The sequence below is a fragment of the Carassius carassius genome, chromosome 17, assembly GCF_963082965.1.
Source record: "Carassius carassius chromosome 17, fCarCar2.1, whole genome shotgun sequence".
Taxonomy (NCBI): Eukaryota; Metazoa; Chordata; class Actinopteri; order Cypriniformes; family Cyprinidae; genus Carassius; species Carassius carassius.
In genome coordinates, this window is record NC_081771.1 from 29,114,372 (window position 1) to 29,140,076 (window position 25,705).

A 25,705-nucleotide genomic window follows, 5' to 3' on the forward strand; every position below is an offset into this window, starting at 1 on the left:
AAGAGTGCCAGTATAAACACAACAAGACTAAGTTTTCCTGTTCGGCATGATGACGTTTAATGTCCCCGACAACTTATAAAAGTCACAAGTGGGGTATTACTGTAGCCTATTTTAATGTTTTAGAGAAAAAAAAAGTACAAATAGCCTGCGTTTCTGTCAACTACATACTTTATTTTCAAGCATTTCATGTGTTAAATTGAAATACATATACATACATATATATATATATACACACACAGGACTCATTCCTGCATCACTCTGTTATGTAGAGAGATTTAAAACATCTCAAAAGCAGAATGCTACACAACCATGCATAGAAACCTGCTGTAAGGTTGTGTTGAGCAGATGTCTGTGCCCCCTGCGTATGATTTACAGTGTGATCCTTTACCATGTTTACATAACTGCAAATCTTGCCAAGGGAACATACATACTGGTAAAAAAAAAAATTATATCCTGAATGCACTGTTAGTTGCATTGGATAAAAGCGTCTGCTAAATGCATAAATGTAATGTAAATGTAAGTATTTGACTTCGGTGTTCTCCACTACATCTGCTATTGGACTCCTGCCACTTTTGTCTACACTAAACCCCAGTCTTATTTTACAGGAATTATGAGAACATAAGGATAGACAAATGACAGAGAAAGGGCTAAACAACAACTGTAATGTTTTAGATTGCTGTTGAAATAGAGATTAGAAATGTGTGTTAACACAAAATAAAAAAAACATCTTTTAAATATGCAGCAGGAGAGATCATAATAAGAGCGATTAAGGAGAATCTAACCATCTGTTTTTAATTCTGAACTAATTATGGTTTATTGAACTGGGCGCAGAAGAATAAATGAAGTGAAGCACTGATATGAATATACATGTGTTAATGTGTTTGTTTGCACTTACAGCTGCAGCCACGAAGAACTAACAAGTCAATAAACCGGTTATTAATAACTTGTCCCTTGCTTAACCAGAACGTGCCGTCACAATGTTGGCCTGATTATTTTTCCATGATTTTCCAGGTCTCTATGATGATCTGATATGCCTCAAAAGAGCGCAACTATATATCTCTAGCATATTCTGACACCTAGATATGGCTTATGTTACATGGTCTGCAAAATATATACTGAAAAAAGTGGTGTAGGATTTACTTAAAAACTGAAAATGTTAGTAAATTTCACAATTACAGTAATTGTAAAATTTAATTAAATGAGATATTTTGAATAAATCTTAATTTACAACTTTGAAAAGCACCATTTCTTTATAACACCATTAAGGTTCACCAATAAGGTTTGATTTCAAATCATTGTTGTTCATAGAATTTTATAAAAGGCTTCAGCAAAAAAAAAAAGGGTTCTGCTTTTGTCACAAACCGAAGAACAATAAACTAAGTGTGTATTATCCTTTTGCATTTAACTTAAAAGTCCTGCCATGTGACAAATGTATTTTTATTATTATTATATATTTGTATAATGATTTATATTGTCCTTGTCTCTCTTTGAGGTTATGGAAAATCACAAAAACATTTTGTTATAAATGAAATACAACTTAGTAACACTGCAGGATATTGCAGTAACTCCTTAACATCAACTAACCATACTGTCATATCAACTAACCATTAAGTGCGACATAACCGGGTGCGACAAACACTGGTTGAATTTGCCAGTTTTATCCAATCCAAGAAGAATGCACTGCTGAGTACTTCACATTCAGACCAGGCTCAAGTTAGCTTTCACTTTTAATGTAGTAAATGCTTGTGTTGTTGTATTTGTTGTAAATGGGGTCTGGTTTCTTATACATTACTAACAGAAGCATCACTCTTCCCTGAAATCTCTGACCTAAACCTCAGATTGTCTTCTCCGGTTTAGAGTGACCAACCTATGTCCCTTACTCAGTCTCTCACATAAAGAGCGTTCAGTCTCTAAAAACAACCCGCATATCATCACTGTGGCCCTTTGGCTGTGACATCAGGAGCCAACAGGAGGCAAATGTGTCACTATTCTTAACTAGAAACGGCTCATTCATACCTCTGACTTGATCCATTGCCAAGAACATCCAAACATTTCTATACTAATTATGCAAATAAACAGCAAATAAGACGCCATGGGAATAGAAAGAGTTAAGTTAAAACATTAATTTGTAGTAGGCTATTTCCACATCATTTCTGTCCATGTATGAGTTTGAGAAGGAATTTGTAAACTGTTGTTGTTGTTGTTATTTTTATATGGTTCATTAATTTCAGTTCCCTTCCACTTCGTGTTAAAAACTTTGAAAACGTTTTAAATGCTTCAAAACACTTTTTGACAATGTGCAGTAGCTACTTTTTGGAATAATTCTGGAGACGACTCAAATACATTACGCCAAGAGCAAAATCAGCTGCAGAGTTAAATCTCATCCCACGCAATCATAAAGCAAATAATGTTACCATTAAAACATATCATAATGTGTGTTCAAATTAACATTTAAAAGCATGGTTTCCTACCTGTAGTCGGGTTTTCCGTGCGGTCCGCCTGTCGCTCTCTGAACAATCCCAGTCATAAGATAATATGCATTGCGGAGCCTCATTGTCTCGTGTTACCGCACTTCCATAAGAGGACACTCGCTTGGGACCCCGAGTAGGGCTGGACAAATTATGAACCCTACTACGGTAAAGGCTTGGCTTATGGATATTAACATATTAATCACGGCAAGCAGACGTAAAGCTGTAACCACACGGTCTCCGTAACCTAATTAATATTCATGACCCGCCAAGTTAATATTCTATTTGTGCCCACCTACTAGCGGCAGCATTTCAGCCAATGAGATAGACGCAATAGGCAGACGTCATGTTACGTAATTAATATTTATTAGCCAAGCATTCGCCATAGTAGAATTCGTCTGCTCTTGAGCGCAGATAACGGTGTCGCTACTTAAATGACAATAGCGCCTCTACACGGATACAGAGAAGCAACGAAAGGGTATGTTAATAATTATATTAATTAAATAATAAAGCACTTAATGTATCAGTTTATGTTCATTCAGAAATGTAATGAAAAATAATATAGGCCTAACATAATAATACATATGTATGACACCATGTCAGCATACACATCTGTATCAGCTAAGTCTATAAATATTTTTAATACTGCATTGAAATCTTCATCTGTACTTTTCAGTTGCAATACTGTGTTAGATATTGCATATTGTTTTGTATGGTACTGATATATATTTTAACAGTAATGCATACTTGCATACCAGCACACAGTAGTGCAAACTTGTTCATTTATGGCAATAGTCTTTTCTGTTCAATACGTATATATTGTTCTGTTAAGCTAGTTCACCCAAAAATAAAAATCTTTTAACTCATTTAACTATTGTTGTGTTCCTCTGGTGAAATAAATCCATAAGTTTTAAATCATGAAGGCAAGTAAATGATGACAGGATTTTCATTTTGAGGTGAACTAACCCTTTATTGTCTCAAATAACAAATAAGAGCAAAACAGAACAGAGACAGAAGACATAAAACAGAGGAAACGAGAGGAAAACACTTGTTTGGATTGAAAAATCCAATCACACCAACACCAAGTGTTCAGTGATACATTTATTTAGATTATACCATTTACAAGGTAGGCGTAGACATTTTCCTGAAAGAAAATAAGCGCCCTACACACACAGCATCTCACTTTCCAAAAGGCAGGATGAGAGCAAACAAAGGCCTTCTCAGACCGATTATGATAACTTAGCAAAATGGGTCCAACTATATAACCATATCCAAAAATATAACTCAATGTACAAAATGATCTCAATAATGCTACAGGCTATGGCGAGAGGTAAGTTACTAGCACACAATTTAACCAGTGATAAAAAAATAGTCCTTGAGCCAGAATACTGACATTTATATGACTTAAAACAACATACCACAAGACATTGAGGCCTGGATGGTTTTACAGAGTACCAATGATTCATTTTCTGCGGCCGGGATACGATCATAGTGTCACTGTTATTTGTATGCATGATATGTAGCTTGTACTAAACTCTTATTTTTAGGATTGTTCTGAAGGTCTCGTAGGATCGTAGAAATGCAGGCTTGAACACAGGCAGCAGGTTTACACTGTTGTATCATGGGAACGAACAAGGGCCTCACATGACTGGATCTAAGGATGAACACTTTTACCAAGTGCATTCTGCTTATACACACACACAAACACACACTGTCAACCAAGGTAGCTCTTATGACTGAAGTCATTAACATGCATTTCGCACACACGCACAAACAATCATACCTATGAGAATGCATCTTGCACATGTAGTTCAGTTGGCAGTGAAAGCACATACAGTCAGCGTTCAGCTGCTCTAGCAGCTGATCGATGTAAAATTGAGTTCTACTGTAAACTGGATATACAGTGGATGTATTTCAAATAGAGAGAGAGAGAGGGACAACAAGAGAAAAAGTCTGAGCATTGGTCTTTAGCCCCGTCTCGGCTCCAGTCTGAAGGACAGCTGGGATAAGGTTCTCTGGTTGTCAATCACATTCAATTGACGCACGTAATTCCTCACTTCCTGTGGGTTCTTGCTAGCTGGAGACACCTCCGCATCTGATGGAGGAGGGAACAGTGTCAAACTTCCATTAGTAATTGCTGAACCAAAATTAAATGTGGTTGACTTAACCTTTTACTAATTAACCTAGTGTGATTACAACTACCTTTTTTATTATATATATATATATATATATATATATATATACGCAATAATGAATGCTAAATAACTCTTTTTTTTCTAGATGAAATATACAGCTATAAGCTATAAGGTACCAGTATGCCATTTAGGACCATAATGTAAACATTGTCTCAGTATTTTGAATTTCTGGCAACCGTGGCTGCCAGTTTTGACCATAAATTTTATGGGACTATATTTACAATATTTAGAAATTTTTACAATTGTTGTGATTTAATGGCAATCCATTCTCTTTTACCTCTAGACATGGCCAGTTCTGCTTACCAGATTGTCTAAACTCAGATTGTTATGAATATGATGTGATTGACTGATCTCTGGGATGTAGCTTTATAACTAGGCAGCTCATAAGGCATAAAGAAAAATGAAAAAGAGCATTAGTGTGTAGATGACTCACTGAACGGCTGGCTCCTGCAGTGCCTCATCGCCCGGACTGTGTTAGCAATCAGCCGCTGCAAACAAACAAAAATAGTAGAAATACATATGCTCTAGCTGGCCAGATGAAATAAAATCTAAAAATTACATGAAAAACTTCAAAACAAAAATGAGAAATGTTTCAATGCTATCTTACTGAAATACATTTACTACAATTACATCTAAAACTGAAATAAAAATAAAGATAAATAAAAATATTAATAAAATAATTAAAAAATGCATATGTACTACTACAACACCTACAGAGATGACAGTAAGAGACTCACCATCTTTTCAAAGTTCACCAGTCCATCAATAAAAGTCTTGTTCCCCTCATGAGTGAATGTCATGTCTGAAAAGAGTAGAAATGTTTTATGCTGTAGAACAGTCATGATATAATATTTGTGATAACCAGTATTTATCATTAAGAATGCTGGGGCTAGGGCCCGCCCACACCTTTAATGAGGAGAGGCATAAAGGGAATGATTGGCGGCTCCATCTTAGCCACAGTGAGGCGGTATGCACGGTGATTCCTGGATGGATCCTGAGAGCAACATATGAATCATACTTTAATAAACAATGCATCTCAATAACAAAATAATTTTTTTAGAAAGAGAGCTAAATCATACTTTAATAAATAATGCATCTCAATAACAAAATAAATATTTTTTTAAGAAAGAGACCTAGAATTCAAAATGTTTGAAATAGACTCACTAGTAAACTCTCAAACTCCGCGTAGAACTTCTTGAATTTACTAGGCAGTTTCTAAAAAAAGGGGAAAAATTATTAAAGATTTTGTTTAAAATGGTATAGACACTTCAAAATATGAATACAAAGACTACATTTAAAAGAATATGGCACATATATACATAAATATATTCATATTAAACTAGGCTTATTATATTCTGACCTCCCATGTCTGGCTGAGTCTGCTGACTGCTGGGTTGCACATGCCCATAATAATGGCAAGGAAAGAGTTCAGATTCTTAAACTCTCTACAGCTGTGGGAATAAATGCACAGCACACATATATAAAGTGCTTATCAAATCAGTCAGTATAACATGCAATGCCTTAAATCCGGTGCAAATTCATCATGAGTTCTGGAGAAATTATATTATGTGTGGTGGAGAACTCACTGGGCGGCAATCTTGATGAACTTTTTGAGTAGCTGTACCCGTTTACTGAGCGTCCCACACAGACAGACCTCTGTGACCACCCACAGCTGCAACTGATTAAAGCGCTTCAGAAACAGCTCCAGATTTGCTGTAGAGCGTCTGTATGCCTGCCGTCCGAACGTATGATACACCAGCTCATACTGCACACACACACACACACACACACACACACACACACACACACACACACACACACACACACACACACACACACACACACACACACACACACACACAGACAAAGCATACATTTTGTGGGTTAAAAACATCATTTGTGTGTGTGTGTGTGTCAGTGTACGTGCATCTTTACCTCATGTACACAGCTGAAAAGCTCCCAGTCAAATTGGGTCATCTGGAAGGCCAGGTCTTTAGAGCTCATCAGCTCAAAACTGGACATCGAGCCTGTGGAGGGACCGTCCTGCTCTGGAAGAGGATTCTACACACACATACAGCGTCATTACTAAATACACACAAACACATACTCCCCAATTACTAACAAAATATAATCACTATTTCAATATTCAATATTTGTACACTTTAATAATTAAGGTGTTTTAGAAAGAAATCTATTATGCTCACTAAAGCTGAATTTACAATAAAAATCTGGAAAAAATGTATTCACGTGCTGACCATCCAAGTTGTACAAGAGTTTGTTTTTTCATCATTACATATTTCCTATGAAGAAACTTATAAAGAAATTTAGCCTTATCCTCACCAACGGATCCTCTGTAGTGAATGGGTGCCGTCAAGATGAGAGATGAGATGTTTATAGCAAACAAATACATTAGTAAGATGCATTTAACTTTAAACCTCTGCTTCTGGCTAAAATAGTTCTCTATCCATAATATTGTTTTCTCCAGTTTAAAAGTAATCTCTTCTATCTGAATCAGGAGAGAAATATGTTCAGATCAAGCACTGTTTACAAGCAAAAACTGTAGAAAATATCTCTATGTGCGAGGACAACAGTGGATGGACTTTTTGACTGGAGGAAGTGTTATTATAGATCATGGACTTGTATTTTGGCCAAAATTTACAGTTTAAAGTTTAAAACACACAGCTTTTCACTTTAAGACATTAACTGATGGACTGGAGTTTTGTGGGTTACTGCAAAGTAATTATCCGCTGTTTGGACTCTCATTCTGATGGCACCCATTCACCGCAGAGGATCCATTGATGAGCAAGTGATGTGATGCAAAATTCCAAATCTGCTCTAATGAAGCAACAAGCTCATCAACATCTTGGATGGCCCGAAGGTGAATAAATTTTCAGTAAATTTTCATTTTGGGTTAACTATTCCTTTAAGTGTCCAAATACTCCACATTGGTCTCACCAGTGAATCAAGCTGTTCTCTAGAGCAGACAAACAATCGGCCGTTCACTCCTAGCGACTGAAACACCGATACATCATTGGGCTTTAAAATCTGCTTCTCTGCACAGAAATAAAGCCTAGAATTAGCCAGACCACAAATCACATTCTGAACAGCTGTACAAGATCAACACCTAATACCTTTTATTATAGATTATATGCACTTTATTTACTATAAGTAATATTTAGACGACCACATAAACTTCAACCTATTACTTGATTTACAGTTCTGCTGGTACTTTCTGAAAGGTTTTGTTTGAAACTGATCTGGAAGTGGATTATGTAATACAGAAACAGAGTGCTTCAGTAGAGAATGTTGCTAAAGCAACAAAAAGGCTGAATATCTACAAAGTTCTGAGTGTATTTGTTTGTCACATCTCTAATGGCAACCAATATTTCATCATGAGATTGTGAGTGTGTGTAGATCACCTCCAGATGCGCTGAGGTTTATCAAAAGCAGCTCTTCAGTGGATCCCAGTTTATCTGCTACAGCTGCGGTCACCTCTCTCCCCGTGGCAAGCACAGGAACACGAATAGTGGTGTAAGTGTGATCGCTGCAGTACACCTTCAGGAGAACTAGACACAAATGGAAAGACAAAGATGAAGAGAGAGGAAATTTCACTGACTATCGCATTCATTCATTCATGCATTCATGCATTCCAAAAATTAAACCGATATATTTTACATCCCAGCTAACAGGGAACTTTCTCAGAAATTTGGAAAATGCTCTATCAAGGTTCTCAAAGTCAGATATGAACAAATCTTCTTCCAGTAACATCAAAAGAAAGCTTTCACAGTTATCTGGTCTTTAATAATGTTTTCAATAGATAGATAGATAGCATATACAGAAAATATACATATTTTTTATAACATTTAAAAACCTGGATGATTTGAATGTTCAGATGATATTAAGAAATAACATTTTCATAACTTAATTGAAGCTGGGATTATCCAAAGGCCTGAGACTACTTGCAGACATGCTTAAAAAAACATATTTTGCCAAAAAAATTATCAGAAAAAAGCTAAATGTTTAAATAATAAAAATAAAAGTTTAAAATGAACATGCATGTCAGAATATCTTAATATTTAGTCCCCCTTTTGATTTAATTTACAGCAGTACTTAAGCTGAAATCAGCAGCAAGGTTATGCAAAATCTGGTGATTATATTATCAGGCAGAGTCTTCTAGGTTATTTTCATCAAATTTATTTATTAGTGACACAGAAATAGTGAAACATATTTCATGTTCATTTGTTTTTACTCTCATGACTTTCCTTTGTTTCAATTTTTTCTCCTAAAAATTCTAAACTGTTCATATAGATATATACATACACATACTCACTGTCATCAAAGCTCCTTATTGGCTGCTTTTTTGCAAGCCGCTCCTCTCCAGAGCTGAACTGTCGCAGCAGGACTTTATGCTAAGATAACAACAACCAAATGCATATGAACATGGCAAAATATTTATCATTTTAAAAAAAATCCAATTTAGACCACAGATATAGCTATACTGTACAGTAGATCTATAAACAATAAAGTATAAGAAAGCAGATCTACATTACCTTTTTTTGAGCGGTTCGTGCATCATCTGGACTGAAAACATGAAATGAACAAACCCATGTGGACATCAGTAACATTAACCATTCAGTTTAAACTAATAATAACAGCCCAAAAGACACATACAAAACCCACTAAAAAACCTACTACTGCTTGATGATCCTCTCCAGCTCAGGAAGTAGCTCCTTCAGTGGACGCAAAACTCTTGCATCATTAGTTGCAAACCCATGCAGCTCCTGAATACACACAAAATGCATTTAGCATGCATAATAGTCAGTTTGGTTTCATCTGACTACTATCATATCACCATGCAGACTGGTGCTAAGTGATTCTATGCTAGCATGTGTGTGTTTGTGTATGTTTATGACCTCCAGGAAGCTGAGCGCGGTGTCATCCTCCAGCAGATGGTGGCCCTGCAGGGCAGCCCAGCGCAGAGCCAAGCTGAGAACGCGTCTCTTGCTGGAAACAGAGTAGTCTAGACGCTCCTGCTCTGAGCCTTGAGAGGCCTGAGAGTGGTAAGTACACACACGCTAAGAAACATACCCATACTTACAAAATCAGTGTAATTACAGATAGATAGATAGATAGATAGATAGATAGATAGATAGATAGATAGATAGATAGATAGATAGATAGATAGATAGATAGATAGATAGACAGACAGATAGACAGACAGATAGACAGACAGATAGACAGACAGATAGACAGACAGATAGACAAAGCTGATTGGTTGATTGATTTCACTAGAAGGATATTGGGCCAGAAGGGCAGGGCACAGTTGGCTGTTGGGCATGAAGACGCAATGCATGAGTGCAAAATCATCCAGAGCTGGATCTTTGGATAAAAAATATTGCAGAATTAATAAAAATGTATTGAAAAAATAGTTCAACCAAGATTAAATTTTGAAAGACCATCCAAGTTTGTTTCTTTTTTCAAGACAGATTTTAAGAAATGTAACGTTTCATCACTTGCTCCACAATAGACCCTCTGCAGTGTATGGGTGCCGTCAGAATGATTCTCCAAACAGCTGCTAAAAACATCACAATAATCCACAAATAATCCACACAACTCCAGTCCATCATTTAACATCTTATGATGCCAAAAGTTATATGTTTATAAGAAACAAATCAATCCTTAAAATGTTTTTAACTTCAAACTGTCCTCAATCTCTATTAATAACATTGCTTTCGCCAATAATAAAGTTGTGTCGCCTGAATCAGGAGAGAAATTAGCAAAGATCGAGCACTATTTACAGTTTTACTACTGTATATACAGTTTCTTTCCCAAGGCAACAGTTAAATGTTCTCCAATAGGTGCAATGGAAGTATGTGCAATAACCTTTTAATTATTTAAATTAAATTTATGCATTTAGCAGACGCTTTTATCCAAAGCAACTTACAGTGCATCCAGGCTATCAATTTTTACCTATCATGTGTTCCTGAGGAATCGAACCCCCAACCTTGCGCTTGATAGCACAATGCTCTACCAATTGAGCTACATGAACACTTATTTATCACCCTACATCCTAGTTCATCCCTACAACTTAGTTTTTTTCGATTCCTATTCAATTTTTTTCATTAGCACACCTGTACATACAGTTTATTCTTTTTTTGTGTGTGGTTTATTTATATTTATACAGTATATGTGTTTTTTAATACACATCTTATTTTTATTTATTTTTGTCTCTGTGTACTGGAAGCTTGTGACACTAAAACAAATTCCTTGTATGTGCAAACATACTTGCCAATAAAGCTCTCTCTGACTTCTTTACAAGCAAAAACAGTTCTAAACAAATATGTTGGTGGATTTCGATGTGAGAGGACAAGAGTGGATGGACTTTTTCACTGGAGGAAGTGTTATTATAGATTATGGACTCATTTTGACCAGAAGCAACAGTTTAAAGTTAAAATGTCATAATGATGGATTAGTTTCTTATACAAACATGCAACTTTTGGCTTTATAAGATGTTAATTGATGGACTGGAGCACTGAAAATAATTATTCATTGAATTTACTAAATATTATAAAGGTAAATGGTTGCAATCCATTTATTTTAGCTACATTTAAACAAAACAAATTTAGTTGACAAACTTTCAACATTTTTTATTTATTTAAATCTAGCTCAAATAAAATGTTTGCAACCACTTGCCTTAAAAAAAAGTAGTATAGTTTTTTTTCAGTTAGTGTTGTGCATAACTTTTTATCTGTTTGAACTTTCGTTCTGACGGCACCCATTCACTGCAGAGGATCCATTTGTGAGCAAGTGATTTTCTGATTAGGAAACAAACATCTACATCTTGGACGCCTGAGTAAATTCTCAGCAAATGTACATTTTTGGGTGAACTATTCCTTTCACATATAGTTTAAGTGGTTTAATTAAGTTTGATTAATCTAATTTAGCGATGAATGTTAAGGTGCAGTACCTGGGTCAGAGAAATTAATGTCCAGTCGCATTGTCTCCAGCAGATGCTCCAGAATCTTCTCTGGGCTTCCTGACATCACAGTGTATCTGGCCAGAAAACCCAGACACAGAAAATATAATTTGTTCAAATAAATGCATTGATAGATTAATTTATTGATGATGGATCAAGAAATGTATGGATAAACTAAGCAGACTGAAGGATGTGATCATATACTTGAAGTGGGCTTGGATGTTTCCATGGCTGGAGGGCCGGAGACTCTTCTGTAGCACCAGAACATCTTGGTCATGCTCTTTTAGACGCACAGTGTTTGCTTCAACATCCTACACACACAAACACACATATACACAAACCAAAATACATGCAGTCAAGAGGTCATTTTACCACTATAAGGTTCACTAACTACTCATTAGTCAGCAATAATTGATGTTGTATACTCTGAGTATCCGGTTGAAGTCCTCTTTGTCCACTCTCAGGAAGTGGCAGTTGTCCTCTCTGAGTACGATGGAAGCAGCGCGGGGGGCATCGTTCACCAAGGCCAGTTTGCCAAAATCATCTCCTTCATGCAGCGTGCACACCACACCCTAAACACACACAGGAGTCAGTCTGAAATATCTAATAGTGTTTGTCACTAGAATCACTCTACATAAATAAATGAAAACATATGCAGTCATAAATAAACAGAAGTAATATGACATGACATTACCTTGCCATAGATAACAACATTTACTGATCCCTTCTGGATAATATACCAAGACGTGCCTTCCTCCCCTTGATTAAACACTAAAATAAGAAACGCAAACATACATAGTATATTACTGAGCCAACATAATATTTACACTACTGTTTGGAAAGTTTGGAGTCAGTATGTGCCAGAAAAATAAAATTATTTTATATATTAACACCTTGTGTCCTAAATACTGGGGTTGTAACCAACATACAAACATTACCTCTCAAAATTTCAAAAGTCAGTCAGATTTTTTTTTTTACACTTATTTATATATTTGTAAAGATATTATTTTATTTCAGCAAGGATGCACTGTGTTCACAAAAGTGACTATAATAACAATATTTCTAATGTTTTAAAACGTCTGTTTCAAATTAATGCTATTATTTTTAACATTCTATATATCAAAGAGTCCTGAGAAAAAGTCTCACGATTTCCACAAAATATTATGTGGCAAGTATGTTTTCAATAATAAATGTTAAAATAATAAATGATTCTTTAAAACCAGCATATTATAATGATTTCTGAAAGATAATTTGGCACTGAAGACTGGAGAAATGGTGCTGACAATTCACAGCAATAAACTGGAATTTAAAATATATAAAAATAGAATATAATTATTTTAAATTGTAATAATATTTCAAAATATTTTTACTGTAGTTTTTGATCAAATAAACGCAGCATTGGTGAGCTTTTAAAAATATATAAAAAATCTTAATGACCCCAAAAAGTTACCACCAGCATGTATGAGTTAATAATGAGTGTTGGTGAAAATTACTTTTAAAAATAAAGCATACAACACATGTAAAGCATTACAATATTGCGTTACTCCATGAAAAATGAACTAATTGTGTTAATTAGTTACTTTTTATGGAAAGGAATGCATTACACTACTTTTGCATTACTTTTTGTCACCTGAGATGGGCTTGCTTGTTACGAAAAACGAAACAGCAACAACAACAACAAAAAATCTATATTTTGCCCTTTAACTCCAAAAGTGAAATTAATAAGACTCAGGCTAAAGGAAGTGCCTCTACACTTCACTCCTAATTTCTCTTAAAGGGATAGTTCACCCAAAAACGAAAATACTGTCATCCTTTACTCACCCTCATGTTGTTCCAAACCTGTATGAGTTGCTTTCTTATGTTGAACATAAAAGAAGATATTTTGAAGATTGCTGGTAATCAAACGGTAATTGGTTGCCACTGACTTCCACAGTAGGAAAAAAAATACTATAGCAGTCAATGGCAACCACCAGCTGTTTGATTACCAGCAATCACCAAAATATCTCCTTTTATGTTCAACATAAGAAAGCAACTCATACAGGTTTGGAACGACATGAGGGCGAGTAAAGGATGACAGAATAATACATTTTGGGTGAACTATCCCTTTAACACAGGGACAGTAGACGTGTCGATAAATAAATGGGAAAACATTACGTTATTTTTTTTTTTTTTAAATAACTCCGATATTTTGATATAAATTTACTTTACTTGTTACTTGATAAAAGTAATCTGATTACGTAACTTGAGTTACCCCCAACACTAATTATCAGAATTGAAAGAGCAGTAGAGAGACACTGAAACTCACACACAGTGCCTGCTTTGGCATGAGACTCGAAGATGAGGACCCCAGCGAGCTCTCGCTTCACCTGCAGAGGACAGCACAGCTCATGTTAGTCTGCTCAGACCAGTGCTGATAACAGGCATTACTGTGGAAATGAGGCACAGAGGTCTCAATGGAGGACTTACAGTGTTAGACAGATGAGAGAGAGCTTTGATATGCAGCAGCTCATCATAAATAATCTCCAGGTCTTCAGCTGTTCTTTGACCTGGCCTATAAAGAGAACAAGGGACAAAGAAAGATGGGGAGAGCAGTTCAGGAAGAGTAAAAGCGGACAGTAGCAGAATTTGTGGGCTCAAGAAGAACTCCTGTCCTAATGGAACCAATTGCACATTTCAATACTGCAGGGGGCGCTGTTGGTCACTCACGGTTTCCTGAGGATCATTCGTATGTGGGCATCAGGGCCGATCTGGGAAAGGAAGAGGAGGGTCTCCTGCAGCTCTTCCTCAGCTTCACGTTTCTCATCATCGCTAGGCAACACTGCATCCTCCTCCTCGTCATCAAGGAAACGGTAAAAGAGGTACTTATCTTGAAAGTTCAGCTCATGGTCGACTGTCGACATAAAAAGAAAGAACAGATAAAATGCAGTATGTATGTTATCTGGTGCATGAATCCATTCAGATGCTCTAATTAGTGTCATTTAAAAAAGTTATTGGGGGATTCTTTTTAATTTATCAAGCCCTTACTTGGTTTAACTAGCTGGGTCATTTCTTTAAAGTGGTATAGAGCTGCGGCAGCTGAACAAGTGTCATTGAGATGAATGGGTACACTAGATATCTTTCTCCAGGTTTTAAATAGCTTCTTGCAAAAACATGATAGAACGTGATTTTGAGGTCACTAAAAAAACCTAAATGATTCCTTGTCAAAATCAGCGTTAACAAAAACGTAAAACTATTAGAAATTGTGTTCGGCTATTGAAATAAAGTAAACAAAATTAAATATAAATATTAGGAAAAAATGACAAAAATTGAAATATCAAATAAGAAATATTTTATAATTTTTGTATTATAAATAATTTACAAAATCACACAATAAAATGACTAAAACTTAAACTAATATTAAAATGAAAACAAAAACTATATAAAAATATAAATATATCATATTTGTTATGCTTAAAATAATATTCCTAATAAAACTGATAATCAATGAAAAAAAAAAAATTAAGAAACATCTGCAATGCTTAAAATGGCAAAATTGACTAAAACCAGTGTAGTGAAACAATTTGTAAAAATTAATATGATCATTTAATAATCACAAAGAACAATTCGTAATGTTTTTCAATTTAATTAGTATAATTTGTGAGTTTGATATTTTTTTTACCGAGGCATTAAGGCAAAGATGGGAAAAGTTGCTGCATAGTAGGAATGACCCAACTGTTAACCTGGCTGTCACTGCAGCAAATGACACAGGTGTACCGTGATTCAGGACCCCTTCCTCCAGCAGCACCTGCCACATTCCCACAGCGTGAGCCCGACTGTGAACACACGAGCTCTGCTGAAGCAGCCAGTCGACCAGCTCAGTGCCCACACAACACTGCCTGTAAACACACGCAGATCACACTCAACACACATACACTACACATGACCTAAAAGAGTAAACCTTGCTCATGCTGTGCCATATAACGTCACAGGCCACACACACACACCTGTAGGTTTTCAGATGATATTTTCTATCTCTGATCATGTGAGGAGCTCTGGCCAGTATAGCATTACGTAAGACTTTTTCTGCCCTCAAAATCTTCTCTGACGGGACCTGAAGTGAAATCCGGGACAGAGAGAGAGGAAGTTGAGAGTGAGGCACAGAAAAACACTCCTGTACAGCCTATTTTCTGATCTATAACAGCATGCAGCACATTTATTTGGATTCAATGGCCTGCACTCATTTTGCTAGTGTAAATGACATAAAAGACCTTCTCTTAGCAGATGGTGTGTTTTAAATTCAATTAATTATACGTAATTAACATAAAGCTGTGTCTGCGGTCTTGAGTTATGGGCATGGAAATGGGAATTAGTGTCAAATTAATCATCAAAAACTGTTTTTGAGTCACTCTCAGGAAACTGTGCCAGAAAAATTAAGATAAAGCAAACATGACACAATTAAAATATTGATTTTTGACCACTGCAAGTCCAAAGTACAGGGATTGTAATCAACATAGAAAAATATATGACCATTTAACAGTATGGGATTAATACTTTTCATCACAGACACATTAAATTGATTGCAAATGACAGTAAAGACATTTATTATGTTACAAAAATCAATATATTCAAAATATATGATTTTGTTTTAAACCTTCTATTCGTCAAGGAATTCAAATAAAAATAAAAATGTATTGCAGTTTCTAGAAAAATATTAAAAAAGGACAACTGGTTTTAACATTGATAATAAGGAACATTTCTTGAACAGTATAATAATCATATTATGATCATTTCTGAAGGATCGCGTGACACTAAAGACTGGAGTAATGATGCTGAAAATTCAGCTTTGATCACAGGAATAAATTACATTTAAAAAAATTATTATTATACAGAACAGTAATTTAAATAGATTTTTTTAATAAAAAAAAAACAATTTCACAGTTTTTACTGTATTTTTATTATATCTACACAACCCATTAAACTGTAAAGGTGATGAATGGGGACATTGTACAACTTTCACTAAATGGGGTGTAAGTCAAAATAGAAATTAAACCAATCATACCTTATTCAGGTTTTTTGACATAAAATTGAGAGGGTCGCTGTTGAGATTCTCTTTGTCCGCCATTCCTGCATCCAACAGAAGATTGTTGTGAAATAATCACTGCTGTGTTATGTGAGTGTGCATGTTTGTATGTGATACTCACTATCATTTGTAGCCCCGCTGTCCATCACTCCATACGGCGGTGCGAGAAGCCCAGCCATGCACTGCCTATATTTCTGCAAGACACAGAATGACACAATGAAAATGTATTCTAAACCTCAAAAGCAGAGTCATTTTCAAACAGGTGAACTGCCTTTACATCATTAAACTGAAAGCTCTGTAGTAAGAACATAGAGCTCCACCAATCAGACTGAAGCCTTCTGTGGCTTGGCAACGATCACTATGAATATTCAGATGTTTTCATTCTTTTCCTCTCTATCGCCATGGTGATGGGTGACGAGGTGGCACATGCAACAGAGGAACAGCATGCAATGAATGAGACTCTGATACCGGCCCAAACTCACCTAGAGTTCAAACACACACATTATACTGCACCTGCTGGAAATCTGTTTAGACCTACTCCAAATGGCTGAGAAGTTCATCTATTTGGCCTGTGTGAATGGAGTTTACAGCAAAAGATTTCAAATAATAAATAAATAAATATTCTTAATCAGTGCTTTTCTTGTTTTTCCAGAAATGTATTTAAAACATTCATAAAAAAACATCATATATATATATATATATATATATATATATATATATATATATATATATATATATATATATATATATATATATATATATATATATATATATATAAAGCAGGAAGGAAATAGGATAATTACGGAAGTTCTAAGCGGCCATCCTTTTTGTTTTCTCGTTATAACGACTTAATTTTCTCGTTATCTCGACATAACGAAAGTCGTTGTCTCGTTAAAACGACTTAATTTTCTCTAATAAGTTACAAAACTGCGCCAGCAGGTGGCACTATAGACCTGATGGGGTGTTGTACATACACTGTCCACTTTACTGTACGCGGACCTTCCTCGTGATCGCTATAATTTGTGCAGTCTTGTTCACTACTGACATTTAATTAATTCATAAATGTTAAATACTTTATTCAACATGATTATTTTGTGTATTAAGTTCTTGCTAGATGCATGAGTTTCACCAACGCGTTCTGGGTCATAAAATAACTGCTTATCAAAATAAAGGTTGACGTCACTGTATTCTGTTTGCACCTATATCTTTATTTGTGCTTCTTTTAGGCACATGATTAGGTAGTTAATAAGCGGAGATGTTCTGTGTATACAGTAGGACAGGATTTAACGATGTAGGCTATTTGTGATGTGCTTTTTTCCCTAATTATTAATCTTTATTGTTAACCATATTGATGAGAAATGTGATGTATATGTAAAATGCATAGGCTAATTTAATTCAGTTTTGTTTTTTCTGCACACACACACTATACACTGCACATGAACGATCTTTTCAAACAGAAGCTTGTAACGCACATGATATCTGCCGCAGCATATAATGACTAATAAAAATTACAAATTATATATAGTTTTATTTCAAATAAATGGAAAATTAAAAGTGAGTTTAATCCAAGCAGCTCAAGATCTTAGAGTAGTTCTGCATCGTTCTGAAGGCACTCCTCTGTGTTTGTGGTTTGTCATTTAAACATGTTAATTACAAAAACAAAACGTTTGGTGTATCTACTGTCTCTGGAAAAATCAATAGTGATTGATCAGCCTTTATTTATGTACAGTATTGTAGACGTTATTACCTAGGCGAAGCAAAATTTGCTGAAATATATGCTACAGTAAGAGCGCCTGCATGGTTGTCCATCAGATGCCTGTCAAAGTTGAGTTCGTTACTATAGCAACAGTAAAACTGTCATGTCGTTATAACGAGAAAACAAACTGTCGTTATGTCGAGATAACGAGAAAATTAAGTCGTCATAACGAGAAAACAAAAAGGAAAAAAATTATAATGCATGACCGCTTAGAACTTCCGTAGATAAACATTATGAATATAGTCAATGTTTTACATGGTTTTTGCATCTTATATAAACTTTTCTTATTTTAAAAGGACAATTTATAATTACTACAAGAATAATTACTGGCTTAACCTAATTTTTCAGCAATCGATTTATCTGTCTCACTTCAGTTATTCATCAAATCTTACAAATATATGTAATATCACATTCACATACACTGCATTTTTTATGTTTAATGTTTTGAGTTTTAGTATTTTGTAAGGCTGCATTAATATAATAAATATATAGTAAAAGTAATTTTATGAAATATTAGTAAAATTGTATATTCAATTTGAATTTTGAATATTTAAATATAAAGTTCAAAAGAACAGCATTTTTTTATCAGTTTAATGCATCATTGCTGAATATATATTTTAGACAAACCTTTAAACATTAGTGTATTTACTATACATACTTTGTACTTGTTTAGGAAAAAAGTGAGTAATTACTTGTATAAAATGTTTCTGCCATGATGCTATTGTTATAGAATAGAATAGAATAGAATAGAATAGAATAGAATAAGATGCATTTCTGAACTTTTCCAGAAAGTAAACTGAGCCATAATATTTAAAAGTATCTAAAAGAGTGAAAATAAATGCTGTCAGACAGGGACATGTATGTTTTTGCAACTCCACAGGATCCTTCACCACACACTGTGAGATTACGGATCTCTGAGTGAGATGGTGTAATACAGATGCACTGAGCCTTCATTCATTCAAACCCAGTACTACAGCTCATGCTACTCTGAGGCGTTGTGCTTCCATTGAGTAGAAGTGACCGAGAGTCCAGAGGACATTCTGTATGACAAAGTGAACTGAATGTTTAGAGTTAAAGAGAAAACACAGAGGGTTACAACGGGAGCACTTGGTTTTCTTTGGCCACTGATTTGAAGTCTTCAAACAGGCTTTGTCCCATTCACACAAATGCACTGTGTATATCCTGTTTCCTTCCTGCTTCCTGAAGCTGTAACAAAAGATAACTTTTCTTAACTTTTCCCGTCCCCCAGACACATAATACACTGTTGCTCATTCCAGCTGGCTGCCTTCACATAGGTTAAGTCATTCAGCCAGGATTATGCAATTAACAGCACATAAGCACACAAAACAAGAGTACTTCCTCCCTCATCGCCTGGTCAGGCGGGGCCCCCTGCAGCCTGGCACAGAACTGTCCCGGAGAGACAGAAGCCCCTCAACATTCAGCGCACATCCTCTGCTTTCAGCAGCTGATATTCACCTCACACCGCCGGTGCAAGTTCAGGGCCTCGTTATCAAGTCCTGACCATCCTATAAGCAATACTACATCTTCAAACATCATATGTTATGTAACAAAAAGCAGAACCATGGCTGCACCATTAACAATCAATACCATTCCCTTAAAAATATATCTGACATCATTAACCTCAAAAACTACGTTGATATTGATGTGGCTCTGAACCCAGTGCTGGTTGTAATATATCTATAAGTGTGGTTTCCTGATTGTAAACTATGAAAACAGCATCAAATCTTTATGCATTAAAGACAATGAGCCAATGGGACTCACCCTTGGAAGAGTTTGTGGAGTGTAGTCCGATAGGGACCTGATGCTTGGCTACTTCCTAAACCCGGCAAACTTCCCAGCATTATCCAGCAAACGCTCCTCTGCTTTCCAGTCAGATGCACAAAGACATGAAATCATACCCGCACACCCTGACGCTCCAGTTACACGCGTATAGATAATGTGATCCAGTGTCTGCTCTTTGGATCTTTCTGGCTGAGCATCTGACTGGACTTCAGTAGCCGTTGCCAGGCAATAGCTGCAGCCAATCAGAGAGCCGCATTCGTTCAATTCACCCTGTACCACAGCATTACACAAGAGTGAGGAAGAGGGCTGCTAAAAGGCTCTCAAAAGCTTGAGGCTTCATCAATTATTAAGGGTATTAAATTGTATTTACACTGAACAGACAGTTGTGTGTGTGTGTGTGTGTGTGTGTGTGTGTGTGCCCTGCAGCTGTAGTGAAATCACCGTTATCACATTAGAGAGGAGGGTGGCTGTCTTTTGAGGATCAGTTAGTTCAGTCCTTTTCCAGTCAGGTATACACTAATATTATTTTATGATAGTAAGAGGACCATGTTTTGTTGCATATTACAGATCAAGTCCAGTCCATTTAAGCTTTGTCTGTCAGTCCAGTGTTATTTTACTATTATTTATAGTCTTTTTTTAAATGTTGATCAGCTTTTTTTTCAGTTTTCATTTTAATTGAACTTTTAGTCCTATAGATTTTATATGTGCTTAGTAATTTGCTTTTTTATATTTTTTAAAACATATTTTAAATTATGTTCTTTATTAATATTTCTGTTTTATTGTTGGGGGTTCAAGTGCGTAGCTCTGAAACCCTATTGTAACTGTTAGAGTGGTCATGGATGAGCGATTTCCACGTTAAACTGATCGTGTAGACCAAACCGTAAGTCGTAGAGACTTGAAACTTGGAGGGATGGTAGCACTCATACCGCCTACAACATGACCGCGGCTCGTCTCAATCGGCCTGACGGAGGCGCTACAGTGATCGAAATTATGAAATCGCTCATAACTCTTAAACCGTCAGTCGCAGGCTCAATCGTCTTATGTCGCTGGAATCCTTGGTTCATGCTGGACAAAACACGCTGATTAGATCCTGAATCAAAATTTTCAGGTATTACGAATTTTTTGCAATACCTACTTTTGCAAAGTAGGTTTTTGGCCTGATCGGAACCAAACCAGTGCAGAAAGATTCTCTGGTGAGTGAATATGAATAATTATCAAAAAAAAGTTTAACTAGGGCAGGGCCACTTTCAGTAAAATGCCTATAAATCCTGAACAGAATGAGATATCTTCACCAAACTTGGAACACTAGCTGTGTTTACATGGACACTACTAATCCGATCGTAATAGGACTAAAAGCACAATCAGTGGAACAGGACCACGTCCCACCAGTCCTTGTTTAAGGCTCTCATCAACAGATGACTAGTTTTGGGTGCGGGAAGGGGCACTTTTACACCTTTTTTTTTTTGTAAAGTAGCGTTAAGCAGCACAACAGTTCATGTGCTGGTTGTCGCATTTTTAGGACCCGAAGTAGATAAATATCACGTGTGCTTTTTAAAACATTATGCAACAGCAGTGGGAAACTCTGTATATTCATGCAGTGTCCGCATGTCAAAAAAGTAAATCCGATCAGAAGCTTGTGACATGTAAACACGTATATCAACCCGACCTCTTTATACAGCGTTCATTTAAACCCTACGTTTGGATTTGTCAATCAGAATGAATTCATTCCGATGGAAGCAAAAAGTGTCCATGTAAACGCACCTATGTAGGAGCTCAAGGTGAGGTCACATAAAAAAGAAATTGTGGAAATTGGCCACTTGGTGGCGATATAAGTGAAAGTGACATGACATTCAGCCAAGTATGGTGACCCATACTCAGAATTTGTGCTCTGCATTTAACCCATCCGAAGTGCACACACACAGAGCAGTGAACACACACACACACACACACACTGTGAGCACACACCCGGAGCAGTGGGCAGCCATTTATGCTGCGGCGCCCGGGGAGCAGTTGGGGGTTCGGTGCTTTGCTCAAGGGCACCTAAGTCGTGGTATTGAAGGTGAAGAGAGAACTGTACATGCACTCCCCCCACCCACAATTCCTGCCGGCCCGGGACTCGAACTCACAACCTTTCGATTGGGAGTCCGACTCTCTAAACATTAGGCCACGACTTCCCTGGTGGAAAATAAGTGGGGAAAAAAGACTATTACTAGGCAAACCATTTGTCATAACAACTTAAAAATAGCTGTACACGGTCTTGGTCCAAAGTGCAATAAGTCTATGGAGACATTTGCGTATCTCAAACAAACATGGCCAATGAAGTTTGAGCACCTATTAGACAAGGTTAATGGAGGCCGATCGGAATGAAACTCAGTGGGCCTGTTTGACTCATGGCCCCAAAGGTCTGTGAGAAATTTGAAAAAAAAAATCGGCAATTGGGGGGTGGTATCAAATCTTTTGAGGGCATAAACAATTGTGCGTTGCGCAATTTCCCGCACATCAATGCAATATTTGTATCGTAAGATAGACCTCCTCATTCCGAACAAATCTGCCTCTAGAACCACTAATGTTAATCAAACCGCTTTTTAAATGATTGAGAAGATGTGAAAAACCTACTTTTGCGAATTAGACCTAGGTTTTTGTATCAGTCTGGAAAAAAAAACACTGCAGTGGAATTCTCTGGACTCTAGGTCAATAATTATCAAAAAACGTGTTGAAATTTACCCTTTGGGAAGCTATAACGGAGTCCTTTAGAAAAGGGCCTGTCCAAATACACCCAGCCTATAGAGCCTAAACTAAACCTCAAAACTTGACGAAACCTTCTGAGCACATGAGCGACAGGTGATTCTCAACAAGCACGCAATGTTTCTGGGAGAGCTGGCACTATAACAGTCATAAACGTCTAAAAACATCATATTTCTTATCACCTGGATTTGCCAAAAATGCTTTTTAAATAATTGATTTAGGTTATTACAGGCTTGCGAAATAACTTGTAAATGTCTTTTTCCTTATGTGCTTAAAGCGCTCGAACCCCAGTAATCGCTAACACCCTAAAATTGTATATGATTTCTCTTCACATTTGCTAAAACAGAGATCTAACTTTTATTTAACTCTGAATCATCGTCTCACAAGCTTGTTACATTAAATAATATATTTGTTTTTAAATTTAATTTGTTTATATTATATTTGTTAAATTGCATAATATTTGTTGCAGTGCAATCATGAAATAAAATGCAACCAAACCAAACACCTAAGTTGATAACCTGAGATAAATATATCTCTGAGCCATTTCAGGTTATTATATTATATTATATTATATTATATTATATTATATTATATTATATTATATTATATTATATTATATTATATTATATTATATTATATTATATTATATTATATTATATTATATTATATTATATTATATTATATTATATTATATTATATTATATTATATTATATTATATTATTGCTAACGTGTTATTCCTTTCATTTACATGAATATTTTTTGTGTTCCACAAAAGAAAAAAAAAAATCAAACCGGTTTGCAGCAACAGGAGTAAATAATGACATCATTTTCATAGATTCTGCATTGGATGAGCTACATGTTTAATACCAGGCTGATCTTAATAATTTAATACTTAACCAGCACAACCAATAAATGTTGTTTACCCGGCATATTATCAACTTTTAATGCGATGTAAAATCTGTAGACTATTACAGATGGGCTGTGTTGTCAGCCATATTCATTTCTAAGAACATTTTCATGCTATTTGTGTCATTTAGAGTTCAGTACACTTATTGTAATTGAGGCTGATGAGTTTGAAAGGGTTTGAAATGGTGGATGACACACGTATACACAAATATATGAACTCTATCACCCTTTCCCTCATTCACACACACACACACACACACACACACACACACACACACACCACTCATGTACAAACATAAACACTCGCCTGAATGAAAGGTTTACAAGAGAGAGAGGAGGAAAATTGTAGAGAGAGAGAGAGATCTTCTCCTACATTGTTTCACTGATGCATCAGAGACTGATACATAATTAATGATATTCAGCTGTGTGTGCGAGAAATGAAACAAAAATAAGGAACATATGTTCAGTAGTGAGCTGTGAGACACGAGTGATACTATCTACACACACAGTGCTAATGACAGAAGCCAACAGCCTCTGTGTCTCTCACACACTGAGTCACACTCACTTCATGTTTAATGTTTAGGATCAGAAATGTTTAGCACATTAAAGTCATTAAAGCACTGAAGACAGATTCTTCATAAGAAACAGGTGTCCACAGATATTGTAACACTGTGTTGGCAAAGATGAAATTTCAGCATCATTACCTCAGTCTTCAGAGTCACATGATCCTTCAGAAATTATTCTAATATGTTGATAATCATTGGATATTATTATTATCATCAATGTTGAAAACAGTTGCACTGCTAGATATGTGGGAACCATGATACATTTTTTTCAACATCCTTTAATGAGTAAGTTCAAAAGAACACCATTTGCTTAAAATATTTTTTTTTGTAACATTATTTATTAGCTATATATCAAGTAATCTATACACTTGTGAATTACTCTGAAATCTCATTTATGTTCAAATATGGTGTCATGATGAGTTTGACCCAGAACGTTGCCTTTTATTTAAATAACATAAGTGAGAATTGACAGGAAGAATTTCAATGAAATAACAATTGAAATGGTCTTTGTATGCACTCAGAAATATTGAAATATAGCTTAGGAATCATTAGGACTAGGACTAGATTAATTTTTTTTTTTAGATTTAATCTTTTTTTTTTTAACTCAGCAGATTCTCTGAATACAATTTTTTTTTAAATGGAAAAAGAGCAGCTACAGTCAGCAAAATATTTTTGGAATGATTCATGAGGTAAATGAATGTTCACTTTTATAACTAAACTATTGCTTTAAAAGCATACACAAAGGCTAACAAATATTTATATACGTCATTTATGCTATTATGTTGTTTTCTTATAATTCAGGTTAAAACCTTACTCCTCTGAGGCATTATTGAAACCAGAATGTTTCAAGATATGAGATCTCAATCATATCAAGAAAAAAGGCTTTATGAGACTGAGATATTGAATGAGATATTGTTTTGTTTTGTATTTGATGCATTTTTCAGCCTTTCATATTCAAGCATGAAAGACTGTATGTAAAGTGTAATGCATTTCATGTATAGTCCCAAGCACACTCAGAAGCTTCTGACATGCTGGGAATTAACCACTATGCTAAATCCATGTAAGGCAATGAATCCAGATAGCTTGGCTTTTTTTTTTTTTTTTTTACAATATTTTCCAATGCATTTTATCCTAATTCTGTGCTAAGTTAATAAGACAAACTTCAAAGACCAACACATGACTCCTGAATCGATTATCACTGAGACCACTGGCTTACATTAACAACACACA

General features: G+C 35.6%; 1 protein-coding gene across 1 annotated transcript in view; it reads right to left on the reverse strand.

Moving 5' to 3' along the window:
* Positions 1–3,549: 3,549 nt before the first annotated feature.
* LOC132161550 (rap guanine nucleotide exchange factor 4-like) overlaps positions 3,550–25,705 on the reverse strand; it is a 31,920-nt gene continuing 9,764 nt past the window's right edge. The window contains exons 5-30 of the mRNA XM_059571680.1: positions 16,820–16,892; positions 16,678–16,742; positions 15,623–15,729; positions 15,393–15,514; positions 14,346–14,529; positions 14,106–14,190; positions 13,945–14,005; positions 12,334–12,410; positions 12,065–12,211; positions 11,844–11,950; positions 11,631–11,716; positions 9,964–10,042; positions 9,577–9,727; positions 9,356–9,444; positions 9,214–9,244; positions 8,994–9,072; positions 8,083–8,229; positions 7,619–7,716; positions 6,599–6,724; positions 6,250–6,428; positions 6,024–6,114; positions 5,828–5,878; positions 5,570–5,657; positions 5,401–5,465; positions 5,097–5,151; positions 3,550–4,563 (exon numbers count right to left, since the gene is read on the reverse strand). Of these exons, the coding sequence (XP_059427663.1) occupies positions 4,436–4,563; positions 5,097–5,151; positions 5,401–5,465; positions 5,570–5,657; positions 5,828–5,878; positions 6,024–6,114; positions 6,250–6,428; positions 6,599–6,724; positions 7,619–7,716; positions 8,083–8,229; positions 8,994–9,072; positions 9,214–9,244; positions 9,356–9,444; positions 9,577–9,727; positions 9,964–10,042; positions 11,631–11,716; positions 11,844–11,950; positions 12,065–12,211; positions 12,334–12,410; positions 13,945–14,005; positions 14,106–14,190; positions 14,346–14,529; positions 15,393–15,514; positions 15,623–15,729; positions 16,678–16,742; positions 16,820–16,892 (2,571 nt within the window). The 3' untranslated portion in view covers positions 3,550–4,435. The remainder of the gene's footprint in view (positions 4,564–5,096; positions 5,152–5,400; positions 5,466–5,569; positions 5,658–5,827; positions 5,879–6,023; positions 6,115–6,249; positions 6,429–6,598; positions 6,725–7,618; positions 7,717–8,082; positions 8,230–8,993; positions 9,073–9,213; positions 9,245–9,355; positions 9,445–9,576; positions 9,728–9,963; positions 10,043–11,630; positions 11,717–11,843; positions 11,951–12,064; positions 12,212–12,333; positions 12,411–13,944; positions 14,006–14,105; positions 14,191–14,345; positions 14,530–15,392; positions 15,515–15,622; positions 15,730–16,677; positions 16,743–16,819; positions 16,893–25,705) is intronic.